Source organism: Palaemon carinicauda, chromosome 22 (assembly GCF_036898095.1).
Source record: "Palaemon carinicauda isolate YSFRI2023 chromosome 22, ASM3689809v2, whole genome shotgun sequence".
Taxonomy (NCBI): Eukaryota; Metazoa; Arthropoda; class Malacostraca; order Decapoda; family Palaemonidae; genus Palaemon; species Palaemon carinicauda.
Genome location: NC_090746.1, coordinates 101,774,168 through 101,799,167, shown reverse-complemented (window position 1 = coordinate 101,799,167; position 25,000 = coordinate 101,774,168). Strand labels below are relative to the sequence as shown.

The 25,000-nt window shown below is 35.0% G+C and overlaps 2 protein-coding genes across 5 annotated transcripts in view; one reads left to right on the top strand and one right to left on the bottom strand.

Moving 5' to 3' along the window:
* The window catches only part of LOC137616208 (rhodanese domain-containing protein CG4456-like), a 16,416-nt gene extending 13,149 nt beyond the window's left edge, over positions 1–3,267 (top strand). Inside the window, exon 4 of the mRNA XM_068345846.1 lies at positions 2,882–3,267. Within this exon, the coding sequence (XP_068201947.1) occupies positions 2,882–3,083 (202 nt within the window). The 3' untranslated portion in view covers positions 3,084–3,267. The remainder of the gene's footprint in view (positions 1–2,881) is intronic.
* A 3,540-nt stretch (positions 3,268–6,807) lies between these two features.
* The window catches only part of LOC137616662 (sodium-dependent proline transporter-like), a 20,434-nt gene continuing 2,241 nt past the window's right edge, over positions 6,808–25,000 (bottom strand). For 3 of the 4 annotated variants that reach the window (XM_068346596.1, XM_068346593.1, XM_068346594.1), the window contains 13 exons: positions 19,499–19,775; positions 18,665–18,796; positions 17,102–17,256; positions 16,207–16,280; positions 12,679–12,811; positions 11,051–11,185; positions 10,497–10,725; positions 9,602–9,714; positions 8,630–8,758; positions 8,143–8,242; positions 7,917–8,017; positions 7,610–7,780; positions 6,808–7,217 (listed from right to left, as the gene is read on the bottom strand). In XM_068346596.1, the coding sequence (XP_068202697.1) occupies positions 7,080–7,217; positions 7,610–7,780; positions 7,917–8,017; positions 8,143–8,242; positions 8,630–8,758; positions 9,602–9,714; positions 10,497–10,725; positions 11,051–11,185; positions 12,679–12,811; positions 16,207–16,280; positions 17,102–17,256; positions 18,665–18,796; positions 19,499–19,766 (1,878 nt within the window). In that variant the 5' untranslated portion in view covers positions 19,767–19,775 and the 3' untranslated portion in view covers positions 6,808–7,079. Of the gene's footprint in view, positions 7,218–7,609; positions 7,781–7,916; positions 8,018–8,142; positions 8,243–8,629; positions 8,759–9,601; positions 9,715–10,496; positions 10,726–11,050; positions 11,186–12,678; positions 12,812–16,206; positions 16,281–17,101; positions 17,257–18,664; positions 18,797–19,498; positions 19,776–20,951; positions 21,024–25,000 lie in introns of those variants that run through there. The other variant, XM_068346595.1, reaches the window with a different exon arrangement.

Here is a 25,000-nt window from a genome sequence, read left to right as displayed (position 1 = left end):
CAGCAGCCATTGCCTAGCCTTCCCTGGTAATAGCTTGGGTGGAGAGAGAGCTTGGGCCCTGATTATTATTATTATTATTATTATTATTATTATTATTATTATTATTAGCTAAACTATAACCCTAGTTGGAAAAGCATGATGCTACTATATAAGCCCAGGGGCTCCGACAGGGAAATAAATAAACTACAAGAGAGGCAATAAACAATTAAAATAAGATAGTTTAAGAACAGTAACAGCATTAAAACATATCTTTCACATAGAAACTATAAAAACTTCAAAACAGTCAGTCTCTGTTGCATTGTCCTGCAAGCTAGGGCGATGTCACTTTCCCTTGCCTCTGCCATTCATGAGCGGCCTTTAAACCTTTTTAAACCAAGGGATACTGAAGCAACATAAGCAAGATTATGTTCATTTTCCAAAGAATATATAAAATCATTTGTAAGATAATGACCGAATTCCAAAGAATACAAAAAAAAAAAAAAAAAAAAAAAAAAAAAAAAAAAAAGGATTCTAAAGACTGTAGCAAGACTGCACTCAACGTTAAATAGATACAAAAGACTTAAAAAAATCAATGAGATCTTGAAAATGTTTCTGTATCAACCTACTTCTACAATCACTCTTGAAAATGAATTTATGACCGGATGAAATATCAATATATAAGTTGGTTTGTGCTGGGAATGTTCATTTTAACTGAATATTGTCTTTCTACAATGCTAGAAGACTGGTCAAGCGATGCTTGTTTCTTTAGCTATAACAAACACAGACTAGAAAGAAAAAGGTAACAACAGAATACGAAGGCTTCTGTAAGAGAGAGAGAGAGAGAGAGAGAGAGAGAGAGAGAGAGAGAGAGAGAGAGAGAGAGAGACATTACCAAGACTTCTTTAAGAGAGAGAGATTACCAAGGGTTATTTGAGAGAGAGAGAGAGAGAGAGAGAGAGAGAGAGAGAGAGAGAGAGATTACCCAGGCTTCTTTAAGAGAGAGAGAGAGAATTACCAAGGTTTCTTTAAAAGAGAGAGAGAGAGAGAGAGAGAGAGAGAGACTTAGATATGATGGCAAATTGACACACTCCGAATCTTGATATCTGTCATATCTTTAATCTCTGGCCCACAGACTACATGAGTTTACCGACGCGATTATAATATCATGTTAAGGAAAACTCCGTAGAGATAAGATATTGATTAGAGATAACAAATGAAATTAGGCTTTCAATACTGAAATAAACAACATTATAGTTATCAGCACGTTGCTTTTAATAAACTTTAAAACAGTAAAATATGATGAATTGTACTGAACTGTAATTGTTTAGTGGCTATTTTCCTCTTGTTATTGTTATTGTTATTGTTATTTTTATTGTTATTGTTAGCTAAGCTGCAACCCTAGTTGGAAAAAGCAAGATGCTATAAGCCCGAGGGCTCCAACAGGAAAAAAAAAGCCCAGTGAGGAAAGAAAATAAGGAAATAAATAAACGATATGAGAAATAATGAACCATTAGAATAGAATATTTCAAGAACAGTAACAATATCAAAACATATTTCATATAATATAAATTATTAAAAGGTTTATGTCCCTGTTGGGGCCTTTGGGCTTGTAGTATCCTGTTTTTCCAACTAGGGTTGTAACTTAGCTAGTAGTAGTTAAGTAAATTACATACAATTGTAGGCTAAATGGAAAAGCTAAGTGTTATTTCAAATAGAATTATTCCTCTGCTAAACTAGTTTTGTTTTGTATAATTTTCTTGTATCTAGCAATTTTATATTTAGTTATTTTATATATTTTCACAAGCTAAATGTTTCCCTAGTTTCTGGATTACTAGATTTCATGAACATTTATTATATGTTGTATAATAGATATTATCTAAAATGTTAGATTACCTAAAATACTTTATTCAAAGGGTTTATACTTGTAGTGACACAATTTCAAAACTCTTAGATTCTTAACAATTATTCCAGGTTATATAGTGACAAATTTTCTCAATTTTATGTAACAGGAAACTTAGATTTCTAAAGAATTGTTTTCCACAGGTTATAGAATAACCAATTTTCTCAATATATTCATAAATTAGGGAACTTTGAATTTTAGAAATATTTTTTTCCAGGTGGTATGTCAGCCGATTTTCTCAATATTTATAAATCATGGAACTTGGAATTTCGAAAATGATTTTCCAGGTTTTACATTAACCGATTTTCTCAAGTTTTATATATAAGGAAACTTAACTTTCTAAAGAATTATTTTCTCCAGGCGTATAAGTCAGCCGATTTTCTCAATATGTTTATTAATCACTGAATTTGGAATTTTAGAAATAATTTTTCCATGTTTAAGGAAACTTAGATTTCTAAAGAATAATTTCTTCAGGTTATAAGTTAGCCAATTTTCTCAATATATTTAAAAATCACTGAACTTGGAATTTTAGAAATAATTTATCCATGTTATAAGTTATCCGATTTTCTCAACTTTTATATATAAGGAAACTTAGATTTCTAAAGACAGATTTTCCCCAGCTAAAGCGGGGTTTACACGGTCGAAAGGTTCGTCGAACCCAGTTGTCGAACCTGCTTGTCAAACAGTTCGAAGAGGTGTCAGATAGTCACAAGTGCATTAGGTTTGTGGACAAAGAAACCCCGCCCACAAAAGTCAGGCGAGAGCTGACTTTCTTCAAACCGTCCGACGAACGTGTTCGACAACCAAATACCCCTTTCGCAAGTTCGAACATCACTTCAAACACTTGCACTTATCTGTCGAACCACGTTCGACCGCGTAAACCCGCCCTTACATGTTGGACGATTTTCTCAACTTCTCTACATCGTGAACTTGTATTTTCCTTTCCAGGGATGTCAGGATTCCAGAGAACTCCAAATTGTTCATTCATTCCTTCCTTTCCAGGTTATACAGCGGCTCGTTCTCCGAATGGGAAGAGAAAGGTGGAGACGTCGTGAAGCCGGGCCAACCCCACTACTTTGATGACGAAGACGAAGAGGATCAGGGCGACCAGAGGAAAGACGGAAATAATATTATGATCCCAGGAGACCAGCAGTTCTCTGACTCTGAAAACGAAGATGAGCATTGTCAGAATTCGTCCCAATAATAGAGAGATGTTTACACGGGAGTGGATTGGCTCCAAAGATTGGGCTTGATCTCCTAAAATTGCGGAAAGATCATTGCTCAGAATGGTTCTATAACGTTTAAAAGGCTCCCAGAAGACTAAAATTACAGAAAGATCAATGTTCAGAATTCATCTTTAACGTTTGAAACGCTTCCTGAAGAATAAAGTTACAGAAAAATCATTGCACAGAACGAATCTATAATGTTTAAAACGCTTAGAGAAGACTAAAATTACAGGAAGATCATTGCCCAAAAGAAGAAGAAGAAGAGATATCTCGATTGATTGATTGATTGAGAGTTTTCTGGCATCCTGAGTCCTCACAAGAGATGTCTTGAGTGTTTTTTTTTTTTTGGCAATTCATTTCAAAGCATTTGTCTCGTTGTCTTCAAGGACCACTTTGAGACCCCCTCCCCCCACTGTGGTTCCTGCCAGATTCCCAAATTTAGATTAAGTTGCAGAAAGGGCTACTGGAAATGCTGCGTGTGCCATTTATTAAAAATAATTATTTAACGTTTTTTGGTCAAAACGTTTAGCGATACGTGCATCCACGTATATATATATATATATATATACACATGCATGTATATATATATGTGTGTGTATATATATATATATATATATATATATATACATGCATGAATATATATATATATATATATATATATATATATATATATATATATATATATATATATGTATATTTATATTTATATTTATACACAAATATATGTGTATGTATGTATGTGTATATATATATGTATGTATATATATGTATATATATGTATGTACATATATATATATATATATATATATATTCATATATATTTTGAAAAAAATAATTTGATTAATATAAGTGAAATCTTTGCGCCCATTTTGTATACAAGTTCGAAACTCTCATGTTATACCATTAAGTGACTTAACATGCGTAGAATTTTAGTATATGTAATCGACATCAATTTTCCCATTACCTCATGATCATCCTGTAGAAATACTGTTTCTGACACAATATATTTTGATGACTTTTTTATAGGTTCTTTTAGTAACTTTTGCACCGTCAGGCTACCAAATACAGTGTGTGTTGAATGAATATCAGCGTGGCCCTTCAGCAAAGATAAACTGGGGTGTTATCAGGAACCTCTCATTGTAATCAGATAAGGTTCTTATAAAAACAAACTGCTATGTTATTGTACTCAACTGTTTACAAAGCTGTTAAACGTAACCTAACGTAACCTAACCTAACCAAATGTAAGCGCCATCACGTGCTTACCAGTAAACATGTTTAACAATGGACGGCTCCAGAGTCACCTTACTATATACTATAATTCATTTATCGAGAAAGTTATCTTTCTCACCCTGATAGAATAAGGTCTGTGCCACTCTGGTCCCCTTGCAAATATTTTGTTTTTCTTTTTTTTAGCCAGTTGGCTTCATACAAAACTGAAACCTTTGAACGTAACGACCACTAGTGTTAAAGCTAATTCTGAATTGGGAATTACAGGAGATACTACTGCTAGAGAGTTATGGGGTCCTTTGACTGGCCAGACAGTACTACATAGGACCCTTCTCTCTGGTTACGGTTCTTTCCCTTTGCCTACACGGACACCAAATAGTCTGGCCTATCTTTTACAGATTCTCCTCTGTCCTCATACACCTGACAACACTGTGATTACTAGACAATTCTTCTTCACCCAAGGGGTTAACTACTGCACTGTAATTGTTCAGTGGCTACTTTCCTCTTGGTAAGGATAGAAGGGACTCTTTAGCTATGGTAAGCAGCTCTTCTAGGAGAAGGACACTCCAAAATCAAACCATTGTTCTCTATTCTTGGGTAGTGCCATAACCTCTGTACCATGGTCTTACACTGCCTTGGGTTAGAGTTCTCTTGTTTGAGGGTACACTCGGGCACACTTTTCAATCTAGTTTCTCTTCTTGTTCTGTTAAAGTTTTTATAGTTTAAATAGGAAATATTTATTTTGAGATTGTTACTATTCCTAAAATATTTTATTTTTCCTTATTTCCTTATTTCCTTTCCTCACTGGGCTATTTTCCCTGTTGGGGGCCCTGGGCTTATAGCATCCTGCTTTTCCAACTAGGGTTGTAGCTTAGCATTTGATAATAATAATAATAATAATAATAATAATAATAATAATAATAATAATAATGAGTTACCAAAGGTTAGAGATTAACTTGGATTAATTTTCGTCATTATTAGGGAAAAATAATGATAATCACAATTATGTTTACTGTGATTATGTATAAGCATCGTTAAGCCAATGGATGACGAGACACCAGTTCAGACTTGGGCTTCAGATTGTAAAGGCCCCCAACACCAGGCCTCGTAGTCTCTTTAATACGTTACTATTTGATCTTAGACAAAGTTCTGTATTGGCATAGCTTCACTTATTTTCTTTGAAACAAAATAGGTGTACGAATCAGTTTATCATTCTCAAAAAAAAAGTCGTAACGTCATTGTATTCTAACTGCTCAGATGTACTGTAACACTTCTAGTCAAGTGCATGACAGTTTGGCCAATATAATTCACATCCTTGCAATGTAAGAGAAAATGAAAGTAACGTTGATGGCAAGATGAAGAAAAGAAGCATTATTATTTCTGTTGGGTATGCTAGTAAAATGAATGTTTAAAGTCACTAAATTATATAATAGAAAATACAATCTTCACACAGAAATCATAGTACAAAGGTAGGAATAAGGCACTTTTGCCAACTTAACAGACACCAATAGATTAACTTTAGATCATGACTTATAAATAAAATTAAAGAAAAAAAACTTGGCTGAGAATACCTCTAGATAAACCGTGTCCATTTAGAACCCTTCTACCCTTTACCGAGGCAGGAAAATTTTGATCGTATTTAGCCATAGGTATAACTAAGTACATGCATATGGATATGACTGTGGTATATATTAGAGCTACAAAGATACAATCACATTACGTTTCACTTGGCATTAATAAGAAAAAAATACTTTTCTCTTGCAGGTAATCTTTTGTCAATCAATATCTTCTTTCCCACTATTATCCCTACATTAAGGGGTCGGTTGCTTGATGCACCCTCTCAAATTAATATCAATATCCTCAAATACTCAGACCTACCTGCTGAGTCATCAGCAGCCATTGCCTGGCCCTCTGTGATGCAGCTTGATGGAGAGGGGCATTGGGCACTGATCAGTATATATGGTCAGACTCTAGGATGCTTGACTCTGTCCTCTAGATTTGATGTAAAAATGTATGAACATTTACTTACTATTTCTTCAAACCTTAGGAATCAAAGAATTGGAATGGGTTGGGGTGACGAATGTGGTAACGTCCCTGACTGGTGATCGCCAGACTGGGGTTCGAGTCCTGCTCAAACTCGTTAGTTTCTTTGGTCGCTGCAACCTCATTATCCTTCTGAGCTAAAGATTGGGGGAGCCTATAGGTCTATCTGCTGAGTCATCAGCAGCCATTGCTTGGCCCTCCTTGGTCCTAGCTTGGGTGGAGAGGGGCTTGGACGCTGATCATATGTATATATGGTCAGTCTCTAGGGCACTATCCTGCTTGATAGGGCAATGTCACTGTCTCTTGCCTCTGCCATTCATGAGGGGCCCTTTAACCTTTAAGCCTCTCAAGACTGAAAACTGTTTCAGCACTGTTTTGATATTGATAAATTATGTGAAAGGAAAATGAAACACTTTGTCTATTGGTTGTTTTTTCTAACTAATAAAAGAAATTCTAGTATAAAAAAATTAATAGAAATAGATAGCTATCTATTTCAGTCCTGTCATAGTATGAATGGGCACTGATATGGAAGCTTAGGAAACGTTTTTCGTTAACCTGGATTTATCATATAAAGTGAAAGTCATATAAAGAATATCTATCACATATATGTATAGATTGAGTGCGAAACCACTGCTGGCTGGAATGTTATTTTTTCATGGTATCAAGGTGCATTGATGCTTGATAGGAAGGCTTAGATAAGATAGTTATTTTTTCTTCAAAATATCAGGATGCAGGATTCTACTTCTGAGGGGATATTCCAGGCAATGCTGTCTCCAAGCAGTTTTGTTCTCCTCCTGTGCAGGTCCCCAGTCTGAAGTTGGATTAAGCCCTTGCTGAACCCTCTGAAAAGAAGGGTTTTTTTGTACTGCAAATCACACAATCAAAAGATTTCAAGTAATAAAAGACATTTCCAGCACCTAAGACACTTTTCCTAAGTTACTGTAAAACTGATCAAATTTATGTTTTTCATCTTTAGTCCACCAAACTAAAAGGTTGCCACATTTTTCTGAGGAAACTTCCCTACCATCTGATAGCATCCAACAGCCTTCCATAGATATTGAGCATCTATATTCCATTGCTGAATGTGTTTTGTATCAATAAAATAATGCTCCAAAATAATTCATCAACAGAAACCAGATTCCAAACTCATAAAGAAAGGATGAATCAAACCTCCTAGGTCTAGCTCTGACCAAATAACACGCGAAGCTATGAGCAAGGAAATCGAAAGGCCTACCTTTTTCAAACTCCCACTCGAGGCACGACTCAGGTAATAGATCACATACGACGGAATTGCTTGCATAGAGACGATTGCCGTGAGCCATCCAAGTGCTTGCACCCACGGTGGAAAGACCTCGCCTCTATAGCTGGCTTGGACGTCTCCAAAGAGGAGATTTGCGAGTATCACCTGTTAAGAAATAAAAAATTTTCATAAGGGATGTCTTCACTAATTCTTAACGGCGAGACCTGTTAATGTATAGAAATGCTTTTTATGAAAGTGATTGGGCTAAATCATGTATTAAAGATTCGTATAAGGAACTTACAAGTAAAACCATCGGAGAGATCACTAGCCAAGCCAGGTACCAGATGTAGCTGATGCAGGTTTTGGTCATCATTTGCAAGTCGCGCACTGTTCGTCCAGCTCCTGTGACAAGGTTAGATAAATATTCAAAATAATGAATGTAACAAATGAACACTATGATGTGATTAGTATTTTCTATTTACATTAATGTTTCCAAATATAGTAGGAAGATAAGAATAATAACTTGCCGTAAATGAGTCCAAAAACCAATAGTTCACTGAGACTGTTGAGAATGATGGTGTATGAAGCACAAAATTGGTCTACAAGAGTCAGCCAGTAGATGCCTCCCTGTATAGCAGAAGACATGGAACTGTTCAGTCGAACAATCACTTTCCGTAGATTAAAATTTTGTGCTAAATATATATATATATATATATATATATATATATATATATATATATAAATACACACACATATATATATATATATATATATATATATATATATATATATATATATATATACATACATACATATATACACTGCACCTAATTTTCTAAAGCAATGATGAATTTGACAGCATTTATACTGTCTATCACAACATTTCTAACACTGAACAATTTCGTTGGGTGATACGGGCACTTTTTCCAGGCTAAATTCAGTATGATCAAAACATCGAAAAGGTTCTAATGATAATATTGCAAATGATAATATCCGAAGACTCCAAATACTTACCCGTGTACAGAAGAGGAGAGTCCCAGCCAAAGAAACTAAGCATACAAATGCGGTGATAAGACCTCGCTTAGATCTATACTGGGGCAGTTCGTCGGTGATCACCAGAACAGCTGTCTCCACGTGAACGAACTGGGCAGAGCAGAGGTAAAGTCATTATTTTATTAGATCTACCATGGATTGATAAGAGACTTGTGTTTCATTAGTATTACAAGATTCATAGTATCTTGTTACTTCTGACAACGAAGAGTTGCCTAGATTATGTCACACCTATGTCTGTGTTTTGGAATGTTACCACACTGACCTGTGCACCGATAAAGGATTATCAGTGCAAATATACCTGAAAGGGTGGATTAAAAACCTGATCGGATGGGGTAGGCTACCCTAGAACCCATCGAAGCAAACTTATTTGTTTAGGCCTGTAGGCTTTTTGGGGTTATGACCATTGGTCTAAGAACGAAAGCTAGGGGCAATCTGACTGTGTGTGTCCTGTAAGTGTATAACGGGTTTAAAACTGGAAAATCCAAAAAATGTCTCAAAACGTGACATATAGATTACAAATAAATTCAGGTGGCCCTTGGGCCAAGAAAGAGTAAGGACCCCAATTTTGGTATGCGTGAGGGGTTAGCTAGATAATGATTGATGAAGAACTGTGATATGAACCAAAGCTCTACTCTATGATTTGAATAATTTCCATTTGAGGCTCAAAAACTATATTGGAATTCAAATTTCGTCTTCAACTTTTATTAACTCTCCTTATTGATTATCAATATTGATGAATAGCTCCTAGTTCAGGTTAGAATTTGTTATTTGTTGTTTGAGACAGCTGAATTCGAACTGTATGTTGCACAGACTTTTAGATATAGAAATAGTATGTTAAAACTAAGCAGAAGGCGAGAGAGAGAGACAGGCAACTAAAGAAAGCCAGCAACAAGAAACAGAGAAAGAGACAGAACATCATTCTACTCTACTCACAATGGAATCGGCTCCTACAAAGAACAGAGTGAGAAAGAAGAGGAAAGACCAAATCGGTGCAGCAGGCATCAGTGACAGCGCTTCTGGGTAGATGATGAAAGCCAAGGATGGACCTGTAAGTAAATGTATCCAAGTAACTTTAAAAAGTAGAGAAAAAAATCCGTAATAGTTTATTCACTAATTATATAGTTTCGTTTTTGGATAAGAGAAGAGAGTTGAGTGTAAGGTTAATTACCAAGCGTTACTAAAGCTTACAATAAATAAATCATAATAATGAGTACTGTAAAGAGACTGTTTAATAGGCAAACTGGAACTAAAATCCAATAGGATAAGTGGAAGCATTTTCAAATGAAACAAGGAATAGAATCTCAACCTATTTCTAACCACCATTAGCTGCCCCCTTCATATCCTTATGGTGCATACTCGATGCTTTATTTCGATGCAAAGGCCCATATAAAGGATAACCTGATGATACTCTGACATAATTATGCAAAAAGTGGTTTGTGATTTTTATATCTTGTGCCATATGGCATGGAGCTAGGGCCGCACAGACCAGTCCGCGCCAATGAGCAACGGGTGGAAGGGGAACCCTGCAGTTAAGTCTACACAAGAAGTAAAAGTTAAGAGAGGTGGGACTGCAAGATGGAAGAAAGGCAGTGGAGATGAAGTGAAAGGCTAAACAAATATTAATGGGTTCTGATTTAGGTCAAATTACACTGCAGTGACCATTAAGCAATGTGAATAGCGTGAGGTGCTCTTGTGATATTATCCCCTTGGAAGAGACAAACAGCGAAAGGGTCTTAACGGGCAGGCAGGCATTAGATCAACCTGCATTGAAGATGCAGGCCACAATCTCTTGCTCTAAGGCAATCGTCCAAATGAAATACGACCTAACCTGCAGCTGTGACCTTGTCTACGGTTGTGCCAGCTCTGTGGGCCATGAATCCCAGGACGGCAAAGACTACAAAGCCAGAGAAGATGGAAGTCAAGCAGTTCAGGATCGGGATGGTGATGGCATCCTTTATGCACTTGTTCCTGAACTTGTTGTAGGAGCCCAGGGTTATCAGGACCCCATAGCCCGGTCCTAGTGAGTAGAAGATTTGAGCTGCAGCAGCTGCCCAGACCTGGTCAGAAATGATATAGCATTAGTTTCAGTTCAGGTGACTTTTCTTGACTGATAATGAGTCAGCTAGTGAAACTGAATAGAAATATAGTAAGCAGATGTTGAGAATCACTCTTGTAAATTTTGAATGTTAAAGGCAACAGATTGGAAGCAGTAAATTAAAACTGCACATTATGCATAAGTATGATTCATTGGCAATAATTGCTGTTATCATAATTGTACATACACTAAATGCATTGAACAAGAGCTATGATTCGGTTTAAATAACCTTCATAAGTGGACTAGCAATCTAAAAGGATCAAAGTAAATATCAACATAAGTAATACTTTCAGTTCCAAGAGTTTGTTCAGGTCTGGACTGAGATAGTAGTAAATGCCAGTCCAGGCTCCAGGTAGAGTCAGGCCACGGATGAGTAGGATGAACATGATGACGAAGGGAAATGTAGCCGTGAACCACATCAGCTGGAAAAGGGAAATGGATGGTAAAGTCAAAATAGAAAAGTATTAAAGATGAGTTATTCTTTAAGTACCAAACAGGATAAGGGATGTATTGCTTCTAATGCATTATTTTAATTGACAGTTATTGATAGCTTTGTGCATTTTAAGAATATATTTTAAAGTATATATACCTATCTAAGCAATATGATTCTACAATTACATATATGAGTCAAGGAAATATATGGGCTAAGTTCTAGTGTTTAAATGTAATCCCAATGTAATTATATACAGATACAAACACACACACACACACACACACACACACACACACACACATATATATATATATACAGTATATATATATATATATATATATATATATATATATATATATATGTATATATATATATATATATATATATATATATATATATATATATATATATATATATACAACAACAACAACAACAAATGCAGCCGTTTATAGTCTACCTCAGGACAGAAGCGTATGACAAGTCTTTATAAGTGTGGGGTTTGCCCAGTTTTCATCACCACGCTGGCCAGTGTGGATTGATGATAGTGGGAGACTTTTGTTTGATCACTCACAGCAAACCAACATAGTATGGGTGTCCCTGACTAGTACAGCTTTGCTGACCATGGTGGTATCTAAACCCTTTTACCACGTTAAGGTATCCCCACTCAGAAAGGGACATATATATATACATATATATATATATATATATATATATATATATATATATATATATATATATATATATATATATATATATATATATATATAGGTATGTATATATATATATATATATATATTCATATATACAATGAGAGGGTTTAAGTTTGGTTTTAATACCATTAAAGTATTGATACCAACATGTATGCCATTACCTTTCACGGAGAAGCCATTAGTGACAATGGCTGTTAATCTTTTACCCGTAGACTAATTAATAGATACTTATTATTATTATTGCTATTATAAATCACTCAAAACAACAGGATTCAAAAAATAGGGGAACAAATCCACATTAATATTTCCGTAGAATGTAGTGAAAATAAAAATACAAAGAGAGGTTACGAGAAAAGAAAAATCGAGCAGGTAGTCGAAAACTTTCTATATAACTGAATTTTTAGAAATATTAATCTAGTAGTAGTAGTAGTAGTAGTAGTAGTAGTAGTAGTAGTATATAAATATGAGAAAAGAGAAAAACAGAGATGATTAATGATCGTTAACAAATAAATAAAAAAAAATGAACTAATTAAAGTACGCAAACAAGAATTAAATGATAACAGCAAGTAGGAATCACCTTACTAGCCTCTTCCCCCGTAACCCCCCCCCCCCCCCCAAAAAAAAAAAAAAAAATAATAAAAACTTTTCCGTGAAGAAACTGACATAAGAGTAAACGCAAAGCAGCAGTCACTGCCTCGTTCATCCTTTCTAACTGTTGATCCAAACTAAACCTGTATAAGAATATAGTATAAACGGAAGATTTCCAAATTACCTTTCCGAGGACCTTGATGCCTTTAAAAACACAGAGGAAAGTCATGATCCAGAAGAGGGTCGCTGATATCACCAGAGGCCACTGGAATCCTCCTAGCACAGTCACGCTGTCGGATACTTCCAGAATCTTGTTGCTGGAAAGATTAGATGAAAAGTGTTATCTGTGTAATAAATGGTTAGAATGTTCTTGTTTGGAGTAAATTTTCTTATTGGTTAATTCTTTTTTTTTTCCAGAGGCCACTGGACTCCACCAAGAACAGCCACGCTGTCGGATACTTCCAGAATCTTGTTGCTGGAAAGATAAGATGAAAAATGTCATTTATGTAATAAGGTTCAATACTACACAGTATTCTAGAAGTTTTATTCCAGCTGTGACCAAGTTGTGGAATGATCTCGCTAATCGGGTAGTTGAATCGGTAGAACTTCAAAAGTTCAAACTTGCAGCAAATGTTTCTATGCTGAACAGGCTGATATAAGTCTTTTTATAGTTTATCCATAAAGTATGTGTTTTTATGTTGTTGCTGTTTTTAAAATATTTCGTTTTAATTGTTCATTATTTTTCAGATCGTTTATTCATTTCCTTATTTCCATTCCTTATTGGGCTATTTTTCCATGTTGAAGCCCTTCGGCTTATAGCATCTTTCTTTTCCAATTAAGGTTGTAGCTTAGCTAGTAATAATAATAATAATAATAATAATAATAATAATTGTAAGTTTAAGTTATTCATTTATTAAGTTATCTTGATTGGAAGCCGTGCACATTCAAAAGTTGAATCTACTCATTTTATTTTATTACTTTTCCATATGTCTTAACTGCATGTTTAAGTTATACATTTATCAAGTTATTTTGATAGGAAGCCTAGACCCATATTTTTTCTACTTGCCTCTTTGTAAGTATTATCACATATTTTAACAGCTATCTTAAATACTCCTGTAATTAAATCAGTTTAGTCTATATCATCTATATTCTTTACGGTTCGACGTTTAGTTTATTATTATTATTATGATTATTATTATAATTATTATTATTATTATTATTATTATTATTATTATTATTATTATTATTATTATTATTATTATTATAACTTTCTAAGCTACAACCCTAGTTGGAAAAACAAGATGCTATACCCGGGGGCCCTAACAGGGAAAATAGCTCAGTGAGAAAAGGAAACAAGGAAACAATATTTTAGGAAGAGTAATAACATTAAGATAAACAATTTCTATATAAAATATAAAAACTTAAAAAAAACAAGAGAAAGAGAAATTAGATAGAATAGTGTGCCCGAGTGTACCCTCACGCAAGAGAACTCTATTCTCTCTACAGTTTCCTACTAATTTCATTACTACCATTTTGAATGTGATACTACAGTTTACATCTATAACTTTGCTTTATATAATTCTCCCTGCAAATGGACTTTCAAAGCCTCAAGTTGATTTTAGCACTCCCATGGTTAGCTTCTATTACTTATTCGAAATATGTCCCAGTGAACCTATTTCCAGTCACTAAAATTAATTTTTCACTCAGCTGGACAGTTGCCATCAGTCTAGCCCATCCGTTCGTTCGTTCGTTTAAGATTGTTCTTCCTTAAGTAAAACACGGGCTCTTGTTCAAAATATATAAGGAATATTCCTTTTAAATCTACGCCACTCATTAGCTCTCCCGTGCGAATAGCGGAAAACGATGGAATGAGACTATAGCGATATTTTTATGCCAATGTTACAAAACTCAGACGGTGTAGTGTACTGAGAAACACTACTTTCTCATGCTGCTGTGTTGAACATTTTGGGAGTTGTTATTGTTCAAATGTCAGTGTCCCGTGAATTCAGAGTTCCGAGTCTTGTGTGTGTGTGTGTGTGTGTGTGTGTGTGTGTGTGTGTGTGTGTGTGTGTGTGTGTGTCCCGCCATGATCAACGAACTATGACAGTGACAGTGAGACCTCAGCATGATCCTGCATACTTGATATTATTATTCACAATAAAGTAAGTAAATATTGCCAACATTCTTTTTTGTAATATTAGCATTAAAGGGAGAGTTTCTTACACATATGGAAGTTCGTGGACCATTTTATGTTCCCATTACTGATTTTGAAACTATTATACTATAAAGAGTAGTTCTTGATGGGCCTTATAATGACTGCAGTCACTGAAGGCCTGTAAACTTCGGTGTTCCTCAGGGTAGCCTACTTAGTCCGTCACTTTTCATATTTTATTGTATTATACTCGCAAGCTTGTTTATTACATTGATCATACATCTTTAACAGAAACCTTTGGTTGTTGAATCTCGTAACCGAAACTAGCTCAGATTATTGCATGGTAAAAAGTATGGGGTAAAATCAAAATATGTTATTTATTAGTTCCACGACAATAGATCACCCTATCTAGATGTTCTCATAAACAATATATATATATATATATATATATATATATATATATATATATATATATATATATATATATATATATATATATATATATATATATTTCAAACCAAATGGAACTCAATTGAATTCTAGATCATCTCCTCTTCCTAAGCCTATTGACGCAAAGGGCCTCAGTTAGATTTCGCCAGTCATCTCTATCTTGAGATTTTAAATCAATACTTCTCCATTCGTCCTCTCCTACTCCACGCTTCATAGTCCTCAGCCATGTAGGTGTAAGCCTTTCAACTCTTCTAGTGTCTTGTGGAGCCCAGTCGACAGTTTGGTGATTTTATCTCTTGGGGAGTGCGAAGAGCATGACCAAACCATCTCCATCTGCCCCTCACCATGATCTCATCCACATATGGCACTCGAGTAAGTTTAGTTATCGTTATTATAAAAATGATTTTCAAAAATATCCCCTCTGCCTCTCCTTCAATTGCACAGACTATAGATATATTAGCAATGCGTTTTAACATTGTTGGACTGCGGTATATGCCGAAGAAATATTATTCTTTCATTATCACTTGTATATTGAATATCCAATCACTGAAGTTTATCTTTGGCATTGTCGTTCAGTTAGATGAAGATTTTTCTGAAGTCTGACCATCCATTATAATTCAGATCTCGTCACGGTGTAGGCCTATATATTTCTGAGTTTTTTTTTTTTTATGCCACTGATTCGTTTCCTTACAAGATGTTTAATGATAATATATCTATGGTATTTCCATAATGTTTATTTGTACACGCGAAGTAAATCAAAATTTTTTCAGATGTTAGTTATAAGAAATATTCATCTTAATGAAATATTCAATTTTTTCCTTGTTTCCTTTCCTCACTGGGTTATTTTCCTTGTTGGAGCCCCTGGGCTTATAGCATCCTGCTTTTCCAATTAGGGTTGTAGCTTAGCAAATAATAATAATAATAATAATAATAATAATAATAATAATAATAATAATAATAACTGAAGGTAAGGATTTAATTTCAAATTAACTAAAGAGAACCATTTGCTTTTTCTAAAGTAAATTTATCCTGAAAGAATCACGAACTAATTTTCTAAGGTTAACGTTACTGGACATTAAAAAAAGTAAAAAAATCTACTTATTGCCTTACTGGAAAAATTCATCAGCTGGGGAGAGGAGACCTGACGTTCCTTCCTTTTCATCCGAAAAATTTCTGGATGAGGCCTGGAAATATAGGTTAAGATCATTAGAACTCTATTTTGTTTACTCGGCAAACATGGACGTTCGGGTCTAAGCGTTATTTCAATTTCCCTAGCTAAATTATGATATTAATACCCGTTTAATGTCAAAATTTCAAAAATCTTAAACATGAAACCACACATGTTATTCCATTAACCAAAAATGCCATGCTCTTCCTAGCTTAGACAATGGATACATAGGTCTACTTACCAAAGTGAAATTGTCAGTATACCACGTGTTCCTATAGTGTGTCCAGAACAGATAATGAACACATAGGCCTACTTACCAAAGTGTAAATGTCAGTATTCCACACGTTACAGTACGTCCAGAACAGACAATGGACACATAGGCCTACTTACCAAAGTGTAAATGTCAGTATTCCACACGTTACAGTGCGTCCAGAACAGACAATGGACACATGGGCATACTTACCAAATTGCAATTGTCAGTATTCCATACGTTGTTACAGAGTGTCCAGAGCAGACAATGGACACATAGGCCTACTTACCAAAGTGTAAATGTCAGTATTCCACACGTTACAGTACGTCCAGAACAGACAATGGACACATAGGCCTACTTACCAAAGTGTAAATGTCAGTATTCCACACGTTACAGTGCGTCCAGAACAGACAATGGACACATGGGCATACTTACCAAATTGCAATTGTCAGTATTCCATACGTTGTTACAGTGTCTCCAGAGCAGACAATGGACACATAGGCCTACTTACCTAAGTACAGTTGTCAGTATTTTATGCGTTATTATGGTGTGTCCAGAACAGAGAACGGTCACATAGGCCTACTTACCAAAGTACAATTGTCAGTATTCCACGCGTTGTTACAGTGCGTCCAAGGTACTTCCAGGGAAAGTGAGTGCCACAGAAAGAGAATTGGATACGTGATCACAATGCTGTACATCATCATGAAGATGTAATTCAGTATGGTGCACGAGTAACCGACGCCTGAAATGGGTCAAATAAAATCTCTATCGAGAGCGTCTGATTAAAAGAACATTTCTTTATTGAACAGGTTGAAATCAGTCTCGTTTTGTATATAAAACTAATCGATTCTAACGTTGTTATTAATCTTGAAATATTTCCTATATATATTTTATTCATTATTTTATTTGCTATTTCCTTGTTGTCTTTCCTCTCTGGGATACTTTCCCTGTTAGAGGCCTTGGACTTATAGCTTTCAGGTTTTCCAAACAGGTTTGTAACTTGATTAGTAATAATGATAATGTAGTTGTATCTCTAATTTTTATATTTCTCTATCCTCCATTTTACACAATGAAAATAGATTTAAAAGACGGATCTTTCATTTCAGCATCGTATATATATATATATATATATATATATATATATATATATATATATATATATATATATATATATATATATATATATATATATATATATATATATATATATATATATATATATATATAATCTAACATTACCTTATTAACATGATAATTAGAAATTAAGAATAATGATTAATGACTGATATTCATGTGAAGGAAGATTGCGTTTCTTACCGAAAATTGAAAATAATTTTATATATTCCACGAAAGAATGATTTAAAGTTTTCAGGCATCCTGCCATATATTCCACGAACTTCAGCCTTTACTGAAGCAATATTTCAATAGTAGTTCTTCTTTGCGTGTGTCGTAATTTTGCAATTACGACTACAATGAGGCTATATTAACTTGAGGTATAAAGCTCTCCAAAACCGCATAATACTGTTACCAATGATAATAATAATAATAACAACAACAACAACAGTGTACAAACGGGTTCATCGTAAGTTCTCGTAAATTTTTCTAGAACATTTCGTTTAAAGGCTACTTATGAATGGCAGAGGCAAGGGACAGTAACAATGCCCCTAGCTAGCAGGACAATGCCCTTGAAACTGACCATATATACATATGATCAGCGCCAAAGATCCCTCTCCATCCAAGCTAGGACCTGGGAGGGCCTGGCAGTGACTAATAATTATGAGAACCAGTAACATCGATCCAACCAGGTACCAGAATGGTTACAGTAAAGACTAAATCGTATAAACACTCTCTCTCTCTCTCTCTCTCTCTCTCTCTCTCTCTCTCTCTCTCTCTCTCTCTCTCTCTCTCTGTGAATCTTACCTTTGAACATAGTAGGCTACACAGAGTAATCTCTCTCTCTCTCTCTCTCTCTCTCTCTCTCTCTCTCTCTCTCTCTCTCTCTCTCTCTCTCTCTCCGAATCATACCTTTGAACATAGGAGACAGTAGATAGTGTGACAGTCACTCGAAGAGAACTCTCTCTCTCTCTCTCTCTCTCTCTCTCTCTCTCTCTCTCTCTCTCTCTCTCTCTCTCTCTCTCTTTGAATCTTACCTTTGAACATAGGACACACAGAGTAGATAGTGAGACAGCCACTCGAAGAGAACTGTCCAGTCGCTGTCTCCAACATATAGACGGGAATTCCCACCATCATCAGCATAGTTAGGTAGGGTATAAGGAAAGCACCTGAAAGAAATATTGCGTTCTTGAAATTATTTCATCCTAATTTATATGTTTATAAGGAATAATTGGGGGAAAATGGTTATAACTGCACGCACGGTCTAGGTATCCCATGTAAAATGATGGTATAAATCTCTCTCTCTCTCTCTCTCTCTCTCTCTCTCTCTCTCTCTCTCTCTCTCTCTCTCTCTCTCTCTCTCTCGGAAAGGGCGAATGTTTGGGTCAAATATTTAAGTGATATTTGGGTAAAACTGAAAATTATTTTGGTATAAAATTTACGCAACTTTGAAAAACAAATTCAACTTCAATATTGCCGTTGGGAATTTTTATTCCCTGTTCAATGCTAAATTTTAAATTTGGTGGAAAACAATTGAAAAGCTAGATGGAAAACTCGTTTGGGGAACAATCTTGACATATAGGGAAGACAAGATAATTTTCATTTCAAATTAATGTGAATTTATTGAATTTATAATTTACATTTTACAAGATTACAAGACCTATAACATAGCAACTCTAGAATCTATATTTAAAAATGTAGGCCTATCATTGAAAAAAAATTAACAATATCACAATAATGGAAGTAGCTCTGTGTTCTTGATTAGAAAGGATAGTCTATATATATATATATATATATATATATATATATATATATATATATATATATATATATATATATATATATATATATATATTGATCCAGCGTCTTACCTCCACCGTTTTTATAACAGACGAAAGGAAACCTCCAGACGTTGCCTAGACCTATGGTTAGGCCAATGAGAGAGAATAAGTAATCCCACTTCGTACTCCACAACTCTCTTTCATGTTTTACTTCTCTTTCACCTTCATCATCTCTGTCGAATTCTTCTCTATTTGTTTCACCAGTTATTGCCAAATTATTTCTTGCCTCCATGTTACTCTCGTCTCCTTTCTCTTCATTTTCTATCATGGAATGTAGCGTCTCTGCCGGTTCTGACATTGTGTTGGGCTGTGGGGTAGAAACTTGAAGGTTATCCAATAGGTCTATATTGCCAGCTCTTTAAACAATTATTATTATTATTATTATTATTATTATTATTATTATTATTATTACTTGCTAAGCTACAACCCTAGTTAGAAAAGCAGGGTGCTATAAGCCCAGGGTCTCCAACAGGGAAAAAAGCCCAGTGAGGAAAGGAAACAAGGAAAAATAAAATATTTTAAGAATTGAAACTACATTGAAATAAATATTTTCTATAAAACCTTAAAAAAATCAGAGGAAGAGAAACAAGATAGAATAGTATGCCCGAGTGTACCCTCAAGCAAGAGAACTCTAACACAAGACAGTGGAAGACCATGGTACAGAGGCAATGGCACTACCCAAGACTAGAGAACAATGGTTTGATTTTGGTGTCCTCCTCCTACTTTGAGGAATAAATTTTGCTATAGAATAATCGATACTAATACATTGTCAGGTGACAGAATGTTGAGAAGTAAATTAATGTTTTGAAGTATGTTCTTCATTTGCTTTTCAATTGTCAGAGAGAGAGAGAGAGAGAGAGAGAGAGAGAGAGAGAGAGAGAGAGAGAGAGAGAGAGAGAGAGAGCATAGGACCTTGTGCAGTGATAAATGTTTCTTTATAGTCCTTAACATTTAATTTGATCTAACAAAATGGAGAACACATTTAATTCAACACTGGGCCGATGGTATTGAAGTGTAGGCTACCGTTAACAAACTAACAAATACATTTATCTTGATAGTTCTGATACTTCGATACAGTTTTTGGCTGATTCTAAAATTAACACCCACGACACGTCCAAAAAAATCACGTTAGAATTATTTGTACCTTATAGACTGCAGCATTCATTCAAAGTCTAAAGTTAGTATATGTAGATCTTGCATACACTAGACTGAATAGCCTGATAGCCACGCATTAGTCAATCGAAGAATTTGCAGTGCCACTGAAACTCTGTACTGAATCTTTCAAAAATCCTTGAATAAATGTTTGCCATAAATTTACCGTTTTTTATCGGCAATTTTTTAACTGTATGTTCCAGTCACGATGTCTAGACTATGATTCCAGAGATATTGAAGCAAGATGAACGTCAATGAAAGCTAGAAGACTAGTTCACACAAAATCCTGTGGGACTATGTTCTAAAAACATTAGTAAACTTTATAACAAACCTTTCAAGTCTTGTATAAACGGTAATGGTGTGCAATACTGAGTTCTTAAAGTCGACATAATACTAAGAGAATTGACCAACTTTTTTTTTTTTGTGGTGGGAACTCTTCACAAGACAGATAAGACTCGCCTCAAGGGCGTCCGGCCACTTGAATTCATACTCTACATAGTAAATAGGTTTTTTTTTTTAGATAAATGTGTGTGAAAATAAAATAGAGGTTCCTGCCGTCGGTCCTTTGTGATAAAGAATAAATAAGTAGTTAGCGAGGCTGTCGTGAGAAAGTTATTGTAATCTCTATCTTTGGTAGCCGATCAGCCAAAGAGTTAGAGTAACTGGGCTATATTCAGGACAGATGCTTAATAAATGACACAGTACACAGTTAAATAAATTAGGCTGTCGTGAGAAAGTTATTGTAATCTCTATCTTCTTTGGTAGCCGATCAGGCAAAGAGTTAGAGTAGCTGGGCTATATTCAGGACAGATGCTTAATAAATGACACAGTACACAGTTAAATAAATTAGGCTGTCGAGAGAAAGTTATTGTAATCTCTATCTTCTTTGGTAGCCGATCAGCCAAAGAGTTAGAGTAACTGGGCTATATTCAGGACAGATGCTTAATAAATGACACAGTACACAGTTAAATAAATTAGGCTGTCGAGAGAAAGTTATTGTAATCTCTATCTTCTTTGGTAGCCGATCAGGCAAAGAGTTAGAGTAGCTGGGCTATATTCAGGACAGATGCTTAATAAATGACACAGTACACAGTTAAATAAATTAGGCTGTCGAGAGAAAGTTATTGTAATCTCTATCTTCTTTGGTAGCCGATCAGCCAAAGAGTTAGAGTAACTGGGCTATATTCAGGACAGATGCTTAATAAATGACACAGTACACAGTTAAATAAATTAGGCTGTCGTGAGAAAGTTATTGTAATCTCTATCTTCTTTGGTAGCCGATCAGGCAAAGAGTTAGAGTAGCTGGGCTATATTCAGGACAGATGCTTAATAAATGACACAGTACACAGTTAAATAAATTAGGCTGTCGAGAGAAAGTTATTGTAATCTCTATCTTCTTTGGTAGCCGATCAGCCAAAGAGTTAGAGTAACTGGGCTATATTCAGGACAGATGCTTAATAAATGACACAGTACACAGTTAAATAAATTAGGCTGTCGAGAGAAAGTTATTGTAATCTCTATCTTCTTTGGTAGCCGATCAGGCAAAGAGTTAGAGTAGCTGGGCTATATTCAGGACAGATGCTTAATAAATGACACAGTACACAGTTAAATAAATTAGGCTGTCGAGAGAAAGTTATTGTAATCTCTATCTTCTTTGGTAGCCGATCAGCCAAAGAGTTAGAGTAACTGGGCTATATTCAGGACAGATGCTTAATAAATGACACAGTACACAGTTAAATAAATTAGGCTGTCGTGAGAAAGTTATTGTAATCTCTATCTTCTTTGGTAGCCGATCAGCCAAAGAGTTAGAGTAACTGGGCTATATTCAGGACAGATGCTTAATAAATGACACAGTACACAGTTGAATAAATTAAGCTGTCGAGAGAAAGTTATTGTAATCTTATCTTCTTTGGTAGCCGATCAGGCAAAAAGTTAGAGTAACTGGGCTATATTCAGGACAGATGCTTAATAAATGACACAGTACACAGTTAAATAAATTAGGCTGTCGAGAGAAAGTTATTGTAATCTCTATCTTCTTTGGTAGCCGATCAGGCAAAAAGTTCGAGTAACTGTGTTACATTGAGGGCAGATGCTTAAAAAATGACAGAGTACACAGTTGAATAAATTAGGTTGTCGTGAGGAAGTTATTGTAATTTCTATCTTCTTTGATAGCCGTTAAACCAGAAAGTTAGAGTAACTGTGTTACTTTTAGGACAGAGGCTTAAAAAATGACGCAGTTAACAGTTAAATCATTTAAGAGAGAGAGAGAAAAAAAAATAGGGCTGTTGTGAGAAAGTTATTGTAATCTCTATATCTTCTTTGTTAGCTGATCAAGCAAAAAGTTAGATTATAGCTGGGCTATATTCAGGATAGATGCTTAAAAATGACACGGTTAACAGTTAAATCATTTAAGAGAAAACAAAGGAATATAATAGTCTTTCGGGCAAGAGGTTACTTACACCTTCGTTCAGAATTAAGACTTATATGGCCCAATATTTTTCTTATATACGTCGAACCTGTGTTAAGCTTGGACAGTTCTTCTTTCTACAAGGCTATACATTGTATGTTGAAATCGTTAATTTATAATTTATTAGTTGATCATTTAAAAGTTTGTGTTGGTCAAGATACATTGCATATACAGTAGAGTCACTTCCGAGTCTCCACATACTGATACTTGGAACCCCCACTGGTGAAATCACCTTTTATAAGTTTTTAACCCAAATAGGTATTAATCTCCTGTCTGGTCTTGAACTACTGACCCTCGTCTTAATTTGTTGTACAAAAACTTGCGATCTATTAAATTTCTTATTGATATAGATATTAATATCTGGCACCGTCGTTCAGTTAGTTCGTTATGCATATTGTATGAGATTTTTCATAATTCTGACTATCCTTTGCATTCAGATATACTCATACAGTACCATCCTGTACTTTGCATTAAATATACCGTCTCTACCATAAGGCTCAATACTTCACAGTATTCTAAAAGTTTTATTCCAGCTGTGAGTAGACTGTGGAATGGTCCTCCTAATCAGGCAGTTGATTCGATGGAACTTCAGAAGCTCAAAGTTACAGCAAATGTTTTTAGTTTATGAATGACAGATCGCTTTAAACTATGTTACCGATCTTGAGATTTTTCATGTTAATGATTCATTACTTCTTACGCAGTTTATTTATTTCCATATATCCTTTCCTCGATGGGCAATTCTTCCCCGTTGAGCCCTTGGGCTTATAGCAACCTGTTTTTCCAACTATGGTTGTAACTTTGCTAATAATAATAATAATATTGATAATGTTTGGATTTTATTCGATATTCTAACTTGATGAGCTAGAAAAATTAGGTATTGAACACGGGTTAAATTCGGGATGTTGTAGAGTTAGATAGAATAAAAGGAGTAATAGTTTACACTGATAAGGGGAACAAATGTTTATGTTTTAGATTAACAATTGTTAATAGAACACTGAAAGGTATTTTATAAATGGGAATTTTTCTTATATGCTTATTTAGAGTAGGTTTGCTAATTATATTTCAATTTCGACTGTTTTCTGGTTGCACAGATGGTGATTTTGTAGATTTGACAACTTAAAATACATTGTGCAACTTTTCTAAAGGTCGCTCATGAATGGCAGGGACAAGAGCAAGTGACATTGCCCTATCGAGCAGGACAATGCCCTAGAGACTGACCATATATACTTTATGATCATCGCCCAAGCCCCTCTCCATTCAAGCTAGGACCAAAGAGGGCCAGACAATGGCTTCTGATGACTCATCAGATAGACCTATGAACTCCCCCAAAACCCCACATCTTTAGCTCACAAGGATGGTGAAGTTGCAGCGATTAAAGAAACTAACGAGTTTGAGCAGGACTCGAATCCCAGTCTGGCATTCAACAGTCAGGGACGTTACAACATCGGCCACCACAACCCTTAAGTATTATAGGAATAAGTGGCTGTGAAAATGAAATTGTTTTAAACGACACTTTACCTAAGGGCTGCTTTTCTGATCCTGTACTACAGGGGAGCCCTACTTTCCACAGGACCTTTCATTATTCATTCTATCGTATACATCCCAAGGCATTCAGCATTTCATACCGTATAATGTTCCTTTATTGCTAGCCGATGGGGACTACGGTCTACCCCAAAGCCAAAGCAATGTCCTTCAAAAATAAGGCAACTGTGCTTACCCAATACAAATGGGAAAAAAAGCACTTTAATAGAAGAAAAAGATTGCTCGTTTACTGCCAAATCCATATTTAACCGTAAATTATTATTATTATTATTATTATTATTATTATTATTATTATTATTATTATTATTATTATTATTATTATTACCTACTTACTAAGCTACAACCCTAGTTTGAAAAGTAAGATGCTATAA